The 12,744-nt window shown below is 36.3% G+C and overlaps 1 protein-coding gene across 1 annotated transcript; it reads left to right on the top strand.

Annotated features, from left to right (window-relative positions):
- The first annotated feature begins 5,531 nt into the window (after positions 1-5,531).
- LOC131304095 (cytochrome P450 724B1) lies at positions 5,532-11,445 on the top strand. Its single transcript, XM_058331199.1, has 9 exons — positions 5,532-5,851; positions 6,291-6,615; positions 7,331-7,483; positions 8,168-8,410; positions 8,551-8,637; positions 8,724-8,802; positions 9,275-9,381; positions 9,506-9,624; positions 11,167-11,445. Exons 1-9 carry the CDS (start codon positions 5,622-5,624, stop codon positions 11,264-11,266), a joined length of 1,443 nt encoding a protein of 480 aa, XP_058187182.1. The 5' UTR covers positions 5,532-5,621; the 3' UTR covers positions 11,267-11,445.
- The last annotated feature ends 1,299 nt before the right edge of the window (positions 11,446-12,744 follow it).

Raw genomic sequence — 12,744 nt, forward strand, 5'->3', positions numbered from 1 at the left:
GCCAAACCTCCAAAATTGACTAGTTTTGGGTCCCACCTCCATTGCACGTGCACTACATCTATCCCTTTGCACGTGCACGATATTTTGGGCTGGCTCTCGTGCACCTCAAACTAATCTCTACACCCTCTTTAGTCCGCAGTCATTTCACATGTTTACGCGTGCGTTGAGCTAGCCCTAAGATGTTGGAAAGGAGAATCGAATCGAACTAGAGACCTTGAAAGAAAACAAACCCCTAAAGTTCCAGGTCAAGATCACCGAGGCAATCACCCATGCGGCTAACCCTAAAGTTAACCTTTTGAGAAAGACAGGGAACAACATGGCAAAAAATAAAATATTAGTGCACGAATTTATCCAGAACGATATCACACTAGCATTTTTAAAAGAAGGATTAAATCATTCGTGCAAAATTTGCGTACGCGATCAATGACGTTTTTATAAAATAAAAATAAAAACCAAGTTCATTTTCATGGTGTGTTTAATTTAAAGTGAAAAGCTAGCCAACATATTTATCTAAAATTATGTCTCAATGGCATTTACAAGAATAGATCGTCCGCTCCAATATTTCGTAATTCATACGAAAAATACCACCTCCAATTGGAGTCCGATCTCATCTGTCTCGAAAACCTCTATATTGAGGGATTTTTCGGCTGTCGGATTGTATAATTTTTTTTTTTTATGTTTTAAATTCAACGGACAAAAAAACCCTCGGTGCAGAGGCATAGGAATTTTCGGCATAAAAGATCCTGCCTCACTCCAACTACTTTTGAACAACCTAATTAATGTTGCATTCAGGCAGCCCCACAACCGAGAATGATTCATCTTTGAAATAGTTCATCATCCTTTTCGCACAGTTTTTAATCCCTTTTCAATTATCCAAACAAAGTACCTAAAAAGAATTTATATTTCTTTTCATTTTTCACCTTTTCTCACCATCGAAAGGGACTATTAGTAAAGTGGTGTATATCCTATAACGTGGTTAATATAGCGTTGCCCAATCTAATTGAATCAACCAAGGGCGGAGGTGTGTAGGGGTTCGGCTCCTCGAGCATATGGGTTTTAAATTTTCTATTTTATATATACTTGATATGAAATATTATTGATAATTATTCGTGTATAATTACTCATAATCTTAATAATTTTGCTTTGATTTGATAAAAAAAAAACTGGTTATTTTACATTCTCATTTCTCAATTTCTTTCATAACTAGTAAAAATAAGCACATGACAGTTGAAATAACCTAAAGAATCAATTCAATGTACAAATGTAATGAACTAAAAAACAAAAACTTTATGGTATAATAATTATACGTTTTGATAAAAAAATATATGTTTGTTAAGCCGGCCCCTCTGCTAACAAAATCCTGGCTTCGCCACTGGACTCAACCCAAAAATCCAAATAATTTGTGGTGATTCTCGGTGTATTTTTTTTTTTAAAGCATTCTCGGTGTATTATTTGAAGGTTACCTTCTTCTTTTTTTTGGAGCAACGATACCAATACAATTTTAAAACCCAACTACTTCTAGAGCCGTTCGAGAATGCGAATTCACATGCATTCAACAGTTTTGGACACAATTGTGTTCGGAAGACGTATATTCCTGGACTTCTCCTTTTTTCTTTTTGATCATCTAGTGATGGTAACTGTAATGGTCTGATTTTCATTGCAAACATCTACATCAAACCCACAAAAAAGCAATGAAAGGAGTATTAGAAAACTTATGCTCTGTGTTCTTTCTAAAGAATTAATAGAATTTTAACCTAGCATGTTCCCTTAGTGCTCGGCTTTAAGCAACCAATAATCACTTTTTAAAGCCACTTCAAAAGGCTTTTAAAAAATATACTGGAGTACTTGTTAAGCTTGTGTTTGTAATCTGAGAATTTATGCGAAAATTGACAGCGTACCTAAAATAATCTAGTAGTTTTATAGATTTTTTTTTTTTAAATTGCAAGTATTTCTAAGAAACCTTTTCGAGATCCTAAGAGATTAAATCGATTTTCTTTTTGGTGTCGGAGAGTGAGTATTTAAAGCAGTCAAAACAAGCATACAAAATATCGAGTACATGTGCGGAGCCAGTATATGTGGTTAGTGAGGTTGAAAGCTAGAGACATTCAGAGGCGGCTCTGCATAGTGACCAAGGTGGTCACTTGAACACCCAATTTATTTTATTTTTTTGTTAAGCATATATTTAATATTTTTACTTTATCCCTTTCTTGAACACCCAACCCAAAATTATTTGAACACCTAATCCAAAAATATTTGAACACCAAGCCCAAAAACCAGCCAACAAATCAATCAAATGCAGAAAACTACAATCGGCGCAATCGATGAGAGATCAGTGATGAATAATTGCTTGGTTACGTATATTGAGAGTTGTATTTGACCGCTGATAATGAGGGTATTATGCAACAGTTTCAAAATATGTAATCGCATCGAGAAAAATTGTGATATACTCCTTTGTCCCCAAAAGTTAATCCACTACATATGTGCAATTATTTGTGCAATATATGTGCAATTTTTTGGATAAAAACCAAGTACTTCCATGCATAATTTTTTAAATTTTTACGCACCGAAACGAATTTAATTTGGCACGAAAAATTTCAAAAACTTGTAAACGCAATTACTTTTATGTTTTGATCAATTGCATGTCTTTTCGTAATGGACTAACTTTTTGTAACAAAGAGAGTATACTTTCCTATTTTTGAGTGGCATTATAAATAAATTTTATTTTTATACAGTTGTGATTTTTAAAGGTAGCAAAGATTCTGAACACTCTTCTTAATTTTTCTGGAGCTACCACTGGAGGCATTCGTAGATTGTTTTTCTCTAGGCAATTTTGCCAATTTTGTGGGGTCAAATACGGGAAAAAAATAAATAAACCTACTCTAACATATCTTTCCAATTTTGTGGGATCGTTAATTAGACTCCGTTTTCTACTCTATCCTTTTGTCTGATCGAAAGTGTTCCGACAATCTAAGCCAAACTAGAAAAGAGATAGTGAATAAGTATATAAAACAATATTGTCAGCTGTTGTTTGCATTCCAATTATACCCTTCATGGTAAACAAAACTCGAAATTGTAAACTCTAAGGGTCTGTTTGTTTGGACGTAAAATGTTTTCCGATAAAATGTTTTACCTATTTTTCGGTATTTGATTGTGTAAAAAATGAGGAAAACATTTTACATGTAAAATATTTTTCATTAATTGGATGAAAATAACTTACTCTTAAATCTTTCGTAAGTTATTTTCTGAAATAAACCCGCTGCCTTCTATTATCGCTGCTCAGTTTGCTCGATTGTCTGTCCTGACCGATGTTCAACTCCAATATTCTCAAATCTCTCTACCATTTAAGGCCCCTCCCCTCTCTCTCTACACTATTTTGTTGATTTCTGAAAATATCTTTAAGTACCAACCAAATGTCAGAAAATAAAAGCTAGAAGTTTGTTTTCTGGAAAAAATATTTTACATGAAAAATATTTTACATTTTAAAACATTTTACATCGAAACAAATTAAGCCGTAAAACATTTTTCATTAATTGGATGAAAATGACATACCTTTAAATCTTCAGTAAATTATTTTCCGAAATAAATCCACTGTCTTCTACTGCAATTCTCATTGTTCAGCTTCCTCGATAGTTAGTCTTAACCTACGTTCAATTTCAATATTCTTAGAGCTCTCCACCGTTTAAGCCCCTTCCCTCTCTCTACACTATTTTGTTGATTTCTGAAATATTTTTCAAGTGCCAACTAAACACCGAAAAATAAAAATTTGAAGTTTGTTTTCTGAAAAAATATTTTACATCGAAACAAACAGAGTCTTAATTAGAATCTTTTTTCTCACCTAGTTTATTACAGAAGAGTTTTGCTTAACTTATTTATTTTTAGCTTATTTTTTTTCCGTTTGTGAACTTTTGCTTCAAACTTTTTCAAAATATTTATTCTTCTCAATGATAAGAATCATAATAATAATAATAATAATAATAATAATAATAAAAGGATGGATCAAACATGAAAAGGTACACAAAAGACAAAAAAAAAAAAATTCAAAACACTTTCTGTTTTAATTACTTTTGACTCTAGTGAACTTGTTAAGTTTTTGCTCATTGTCGTTACTTTCAATATTCTTCTCGTTTTTTGTTTTTATTTTTATTTTTATAAGCATCAATATTCTTCTCGTTAAGACAAATAAATAATTCAAAAATTGACGAAAACTAACAAAATTACAAATAAGTTAAAATAAATAACTTAGTGTACTTTGCCCTTGTCCTAAATTGAGCTCCCGCAACTAGTGGGTGGTGAAATTAGATCCTGATGATTAGTCGAGGTGCGCCTAAGTTGTCGCAAACACTAGAGTTATCAGAAAAGGAGATGGAGGATTTCCATTATAGCACCGAGGTGAAATGAACCACGTTATACCACCGAGGTGGTAGCCCAATTGGTGAGGCTCATTACCTCCCTTAACACAGGCGGGAGTTCGAGTCCCGACAAGTACTCGAACCTCGTTTGCGGACCAAAGGGGGTGAGTTTTCACCAGTTGTGCATTAAAGTGATGCCGTTGTGATGGCCTGTCCTTCTGGACAATAGCTATGACTCGAACCGGACATTTCATTGACGGGTAGGGAGCCCCTATGGTCACGCTCAAAGGAAGTTTGCTACGTTGATCACCCCTTCTCACCCTTGATTACCCAAAAAAAAAAGAAAAAAAGAATCACGTTATTTAGCTTTAAATTAGCAAGTTACTATCTCTTAGTCAAGGCATTATACATGTACCATCGGTCACTCCCATCAATAGTACCATCTCTACATGCTTAATCGTGACTGTTGGCTTAAAAAAAAGAAGATTATATGGTTCGAATACTTAAGAACATGATGTTATATTCAACCCTAACATGTTCCATACACAAGTAACACGGGATATTCCTTTCGTACCCAAGCAACTACTATCTTGGCATCACTTTCGGTGCAGAGGTCCGGCATTGATTTCATTGAGTCCTAATTAATTAACCTGTTCGATATATTTGCGTACTCGTAAATACTGGCTGCTTATTTACCTGAAATCATTGAGAAACGTGATGTCGAAATTATTTTAACACGTATTTTGAGATTTAAAATGGTAAGCGCGTAGGAAGGAAAAAAGAAGAAGGATTTTATTAAAAAGTTTTGTATCTAATGTAAAAAAAACATAGAACTACTTGAGAAATCCCTAAATTCTTAGCGGAACGGGGCCTTAAAAGTGAAGAAATCCCCAAATCCTAAGCTGTTCCATACATAGTGGGATACACATTAATGTCATAACCAAGCAATACTATCTGAACATGCATTGTAGAATATAAAGGGGTAAGTGAGAATAGAAAAACATTAATGAGTGAGATATGATGTTATCAAGAGATTTTTAATTCAAACCTTAAAAAAAAAAAAAAACTCAAGTCATTGGGTGGTCAAGTTAAACAATATACTAATAAATTTACCAAGATTTGGTGACAACTTTTTGGACATATAAATAGCACCTTAAGAGACAGAAACAATGCACAAAAGGTGGACACACTGCCATTGCCAACTGGGAACTGTGTCTCCATTTTTACATCTTTTAGGTTTTAAAGAAGCCCTCAGAGAAAGAAAAAGTGATCATGGTGGTGGGAATATCTCTTCTCCCAATAGCACTAGCCATCTTCATAGGACTAGCTCTGTCATTCCTCCTCCATTTTCTAAAGCTCTTCTCCTCCTTTGTTAAACAAGAAGGTCCATCAAACATACCCAGTGGAAGCATGGGGTGGCCCTTCATTGGAGAGACCCTTGGCTATCTCATCCCACACAAATCAAACTCCATGGGAAGCTATTTAGAAAGCCATTGCTCTAGGTAAGTAACTCATGAGTACAATTTTAAACAAATTCCTTTTTCTGTATACGGTTACTCTCTATTCTTCTAACAGGTCAGGAATCTTGTGTCCTTCAAAAACCTGTCGCGTGTCTCAATGCACTTTTAGTCAAAAGATGCAGCAAAGTTTTTTTTCTTTTCTTTTGGCCTACTCTTTGTTTCAAGTCTCTTCCTTGTTCCTAAAGTTTGGCTGCCTCGATATACCCTTTGTCGAGTATGAATAAAATTTGCCTCTTATCAAAAAAAAAATTGAAAAACACGTGAGATCGAGCCACACTTATGTATATAGTGAAAAAAAGAGAGTGCATTGAAAATGATGAGAATTTTGGTGATTGATACTACTTTGATTAACTTCTTAGTATAGAATCTTCAAACATAGTGGTGAGATTGTTTGTGGTGATCTTTTACTTTGATTTCTCAGGTATGGGAGGGTGTTCAAATCTCATCTATTTGGCCACCCAACAATAGTTTCTTGTGATCATGAGCTCAACCTATTCATTCTTCACAATGAAGGGAATCTATTCCAGAGCAGCTACCCAAAGCCAGTTCTTGACATACTCGGGAAGCTATCGATGATGCTCGTTCACGGAGACCTCCACAAGAAGCTGAGAAGTGTTGCTGTGGGCTTCATTGGTGAATCTAGATCCAGGCCTGACTTCCTTCTCTATGTGGAGAAGTTGTCAATCTCAGCCATGGAGTCATTGAGAGAACATAGACAAGTTGGATTCTACAAAGAAGCTAAAAAGGTAATCAACACTAATAATGGGTGAGCTACTAAAGTTACTGCCATAAAAACATTTTTTTTTTTGAAGGATTTCATGCCAATTAATTAGGTATCTGTACTGGGTGATTCTCGATCACCTGAATTTATTTCTTTTCTCGAATTGATTTTCGCTCCGTGCATAGATTCGTACACGCCCCTTTTACTTTTACTGCAGTATACAGACCCAGACCGTCAAGTATATGTGGGGTCCATTGTTGCGCATGTGGGAGTTGTGTCTGGGATATTGCACACATAATTACATATACGCTTGTTTCTCTTTTTTCGTGTGTGAGTTTTTTTTAATCACGTGCATGCATATCTTCTACCACAATAATGCAAATTTAATTACATTTTTGTGCTTGTAAAGGCATCTTGGTAGGTTCTTTGTATTCAATAGTTTTGCATGAACTATTTTGTGTAATGCTGTCTTTAGAATACTTCTACTATTGAATAAATTAAGTAACTGCATGATCGAAACTACCGTACACCTGCGACGAATTATAATTAATTCTGTCATTTCAAAATAAAAACTGCTCTTACTTCATAATTTCGAAAACGTCACTGCCGCGTCATGTTTATTCTAAATTCTTAGTACTAGTATAATTTTGGATATTTTCTTTGCATAACATTTTCCTCAAGTGTTAAGATATCTAATTACTAACCTTTTTTTTTTTTTTCTTTTTCATGATAAAATACAGTTTACAATGTATGTGATGTTGAAATATGTGTTGGATGTTGAGCCAGAGGACCCACTTGCTCCAAAAATATTACAAGACTTCCTTACTTTCATGAAAGGCTTTGTGTCCATCCCACTGTATGTCCCTGGCTCACCTTATGCTAAGGCTGTCAAGGTATATTCTTTCTCTTTTCTTTTCTTTTCTCCTGATCTCCTGCTGAGGCATGAGATCTCTCTTCTGAAATCGGTGCTACTTTATGATCTGCAAGTGGTGTCGAGTGGCCGATCTGGTTTTTCATCTCGGCAATCGATAGCTCGGATCTTAATCCTAGCGAATGACGGTTTATATTTTTATATGCTAGAATTAGATCCGAACCGTTCGTGCCGAGATGAACGGCCGTATCTGCCGCTTGGCACCGCTCTGCCAAGCACCCCGCTTGGCAGCATCTCCAATACAAGGAGATTTTTGTGCTATGACATCGTATGGTTGAAAATATATTGCTATTAGAAGCCAAATACTTTTTAGGACAGAGATCAAATTCCTCACCATAAGTTTATACAACTAATCCCAAGGTGTTGACCTGGTCGTTGTAGTCTAAGACTTAAGGATTTGCTCCCATCCAATGTCTCAAATTTGATTTTTTTGCCAATTCTTTGGGACACCTCACCCCCGCGTGTAAGTATATGAAAAGTGTGTGCATGAGAGGAGCTGTAAGGGATTAGTCCGAGCGAGGTGCACGCAAGCTGATCCGGGACACCCTGGCTGCATTACCAAAAAATCATACCGTAAATAAAAGTTTAAACTACTAGCTAGTACTTTACTTTGGTACGGACTATTTAATTGGCTAGTGTTTAACAGGCTAGAGCAAGGCTATCTTCCACTTTGGGGCAGATCATAAAAGAAAGGGAAAAGAAGGGCACAGTGGGGATCAAGAAAGGAGATTTCATAGATGAGATGTTGCAGAAAGGGAACTTAAATGATGAAGAGAAAGTGAGTGTTGCAATTGATATTCTGCTAGCAGGTTATGAAACAACCTCTGGACTTTTGGCCTTGGTTGTTTACTTCATTGCACAGTCACCATCTGTTCTCCATCAGTTGAAGGTAGTTTACTTTCTTTCCGTTTTCGGACGATAGGGTATTTTGTAGTATGTTAGTAGAGTAAGATTACTATGACAAGCCAAAGTCGTCCGGTCGATCGACTTGAACTTGAAACCTCTCTCACTGGTTAACTGGTTTTTCAGGAAGAACACCAAGCTCTGAGGAGAAGAAAAAAGGATGGAGAGCCCTTAAGTTTGGGAGATTACAAGCAAATGGAGTACACCTCCAATGTAATACTAAATTTCTTGCAGTGTTGCATTTTATTTTCCCTTTCTTATTTTGCTTCTTTTTGTACTAACAAAATTGCTTGTTACAGGTGATTTCTGAATCTCTTCGATGCGGGAATTTAGTTAAATTTTTGCACAGGAAAGCTCTTCAAGATGTCAAATTCAAAGGTTGTTAACTTTCACAATGGAATGTTAGACAGTTTTTTGACGCCTGATTTGAAAATAGTGAGATTTTAAAGAGGCTTCCAACCTAAAACCAAATGACAATAGATAGAGAAGCTAGTCTGTAGACTACGTTAACCAAACGTGAGTGCTTACATGAGCAATGTAGGACATTTCTAATACTCAACCTCACGTCCAGCCCAGTTGCATGCAGAAGTACGTATATGGAATGATGAGTTAAGGGATTGACTTGCGTGAAAACTTAGAAGACAGGAGACCACCAAATACCTGACTTAAGATTAATTGGCATAGACGGAACAACCTCTAAACTATATATTAGCTAAACTGGGATGGTTACGCGAGCGATGTAGGACAAGTCCAACCCGAATGAAAAGGAAAAATAGAAAAAACTTGTTAATATGCTCCAAATGGTATGTTTGACAACCTATTCTTACATGGAGCTGTTTATTTGCAGCAGAATACATTATTCCTCAAGGATGGCAGGTGCTTCCTATACTGACTGCAGCCCACCTTGACCAATCCCTTCATCAAAACCCCTCTGAATTTGATCCTTCCAGATGGGCTGTATGTAATTTCCATTCCTACCAAAGTCCAAATTTAAAAATTCAATATTTATGATTCTTGTCTCTCTCTTTCTTGCTATATGAATAGCATCAATTGTATCATTTTTTTTTCCCTCTCTTGGTAGGATCGAGCCATTAGCAAGAAAGTGTCCCCTTTTGGTGGTGGATTGCGGCTGTGTCCGGGGACTGATATTGCTAGACTGGAGACCTCAATTTTCCTTCACCATCTTGTCCTCAATTATAGGTGAATACCCTTTTTTCCCCTTTTGGGTGTCATAGGTAACGGTCATTTTCGGTCTTTTTTTCCGATTACCTACGGGACGTGAAAGCACGAGTAATTGAAGGCAAACGGCCGAGAAAATCTAGTTTTTGCTCGATAGAGTCGGTTCGTGTGTAAGTGAGTCATGTCTATTCTCTATAAAGGGTGTCAAAGCTGTTGCATGAACTCAAATCCATAACCTCTTAATAGCACATAAACTGGTGGTATAAGACCATTGGGCTTCGAGCATAAGTTTGTAGGCGAAAATTTGTTAGCCCAGATTCTCTCATGTTGTGATTCCTTATAGGACGTAAAATGAGACCCACACCTTGCGTTTGACAACCCGAATGTCAAGTTTACGAGTATAAAGGGTGTCAACGCTGTTGCATGAACTCAAACCCATAACCTCTTGGCACATAAACTGGTGGTGTTAAGACCATTGGGCTTCGAGCATATGTCTGTAGGTGAAAATTTTTGAGTCCAGATTCTCTCACGTCGTGATTCCTTATGGGATGTAAAGTAAGACCCACACATTCCATTTGACGATCCAAATGTCTAGTTTACATGTCTCGAAGGTGTTTATTGACCATGCCAAGAAAACGGGTTGATCAGACGTCGATAAATGCTTGGTAATCATATGTGTTTGAAGAGAAATGTATAGTCAATGTCCGGCTGTCCATTTCTCTTGTGACAAATATGTTTTGTTTAGACAAACACCGATGTCCGATCGACGGAATTAATTTTACATGAACAACAAATTAACCTATTGAGATCTATAAAATGAACAGCTAGGAATATAAATGGCAAAATGGACAATCCACAAATCAAATAAAAGTTTTAACAAAAGGAGAAAAAAGAGGAGATTCTTTTGAATGAATTGCTAACGCGCTTAGGGCTTGTTTGGTTTGGTTCCCTTAACTTTTTTGTTTAAAATGAGCAAACCCCAAAATAAGCTAAACTTTTTTTTTTTTTTAACCACTGTTGGCTTATTTGTTTTTATTTCTGTGGTCGGTGGTTTAGAAAATCAATAAACCATAACACAAGCAACTTGTCAAATCAGTTACTAATCTATAAAATTAGCCAGAGCATTTGCAACTAATAATGTTAAAGGTTCAACTCTTGTTTCTTACTCTCTCCGTTCTAATTTGTTTGTCCATTTTTTGAAAATCAACTTTTTAAAGAACATTTTGGGGTTTGCTTATTTTAAACAAAAAAGTTTTTAAAAAAAAAACGGGACGGAGGGAGTATGTACTAGTGAATAGTATTATTGTAAAGCCCCAAGAGTTGGTCCAGTTGATAGGTAGGTTTGCTCCTCATATGATCGACTAGAATTAGATTCTTGGGATCAGGCTGTAGGAAAATAATTTCATGTGAATCTCCTAGTCTCAGCATGGATGATCTGCCTTTGACTGGATCGAGGAGGAAATTAGTCGAGATACGTTTAAACTGGCCCAAACACCCCTGACCGTTGAAAGATGAATGCTTTGTACCTAATAATTTTTTTTTTTTTTTTTACATTTGCCTCAGGTGGAAAACGAAAGATGATGAATCCCCAATGTCTTACCCTTATCTGGATTTTAAGAGGGATCTGCAGCTAGAGATAGAGCCAGCAGAGAACAGAATGTGAAGCAAAAAAAATTCACAATTTTAAGGGTCAACCTATATTTATTTAGTTCATCAATCTATACTGTATAGTTTTGCATAATGTAGTCTACAGAACTTGCATCTTACTGAAGGGTCATTGATCACAAATAATGTTGGCCCGGACATTTGAGTTATAAAAAAAAGAGTTAGGCTCCGTTTCGGAAACCTTCTTAAAAAATAAGTACTTATTTTGCCACTTCTCATTCAAAAATAAGAAGGGTCATTCCACAAAACTCAAATAAAAAATTCATTTCACATTTTCAAACTCAAAAATAATGTAAATGAAAAAAAAAATTCAATTTTTTTGCACCGTATTAAAGATCTCAATGAGATCTATCAAACAAGATCCATAGTGGTAGGAAAATTATTTATGTAAACACATGATTTTTGAGCTTGAAGTTGCCTTATACAAAAAATAAGACTGTTGCTATGATAATGGGTGCCGGCGGAGGAAAATCATACCGGCGGCCGCGCTGGGCCGTTTTCGGCCGCCAGACGGCCGATCCGAGCCGTCCAAAAAATTTTAAAAAAAAAACGTGGGGGGCCATCGCGGGAATCAATGGCATCCGAGGTGTGTAAGATGCTTGATCCGAGCACCCCTTTTCCTTGTATATATGATCAAGCACCCTACACGGAAAAGGGGTGCTCGGATCAAACACCCTACACACCTCGGATGCCGTTGATTCCCGCGTTGGCCCACTCGATTTTTTTTTTAGAATTTTTGGACGGCTCGGATTGGCCGTCTGGTGGCCGGATACGGCTTGGAGAGGCCGTCGCTACGATTTCCCTCTCCGACGCCAATTGGTACCTATGTAAATTTTGAAAAAATAAGTACCACCTCCTTATTTTTTTGGAACAACCCTTATTATTGGACAAAAAATAAGTTCTTATTTGTTTTCTGGAACGGGCTCTTAGCATTTTGAATTTTTGACAACGGTTTTTGAGTCGGTTTATTTGTTTTGTTGAAGTAGGGTAACAGGATTCTATATGTGTCTATGATTAAGTTTAAAGACTAACGATCTTCATATAACATTTGAACTTGATTTGTTTATATAATAAACGATCCAGCTGGATTCTCTCGTTGCGATATCGTTTTATGTGACCACGGTTTTACTAGACGATCCGAGTCATTCACAATTTGTAAACCTCAATGTGTTTATTATTCATGCAAAAGTTTAGATTGATATGAAAACAATATCCACCTGAACAAAAAATTGTCACAAGAGAAATGGTCGGTGAGGTTTCACCACCGGTGGAGTCGGAAAGGGACCGGGGGTCATGTAACCTCTGGAGTGCCACTGATTAAAATTGGAGTGGCAAAATCATATCCCTATAATAAAAAAAAAAGTTTATATATCAACTTGATAATAAAGTTCGTTATGCCAACTAAACTTATCATAAACTAGCCTCGTCACCTTTTATAGAGTTTACGTGAGAATGCCAGGTGTCGTCGTTATTCTA

Source organism: Rhododendron vialii, chromosome 10a (assembly GCF_030253575.1).
Source record: "Rhododendron vialii isolate Sample 1 chromosome 10a, ASM3025357v1".
NCBI classification, from domain to species: Eukaryota; Viridiplantae; Streptophyta; class Magnoliopsida; order Ericales; family Ericaceae; genus Rhododendron; species Rhododendron vialii.

Coding starts and splice junctions, on each gene's coding strand:
- LOC131304095 (XM_058331199.1), top strand. CDS start 5,622: ATGGTGGTGGGAATATCTCTTCTCCCAATAGCACTAGCCATCTTCATA. Junction 6,616..7,330: donor TCTACAAAGAAGCTAAAAAG/GTAATCAACACT, acceptor GATAAAATACAG/TTTACAATGTATGTGATGTT. Junction 7,484..8,167: donor CTTATGCTAAGGCTGTCAAG/GTATATTCTTTC, acceptor AGTGTTTAACAG/GCTAGAGCAAGGCTATCTTC.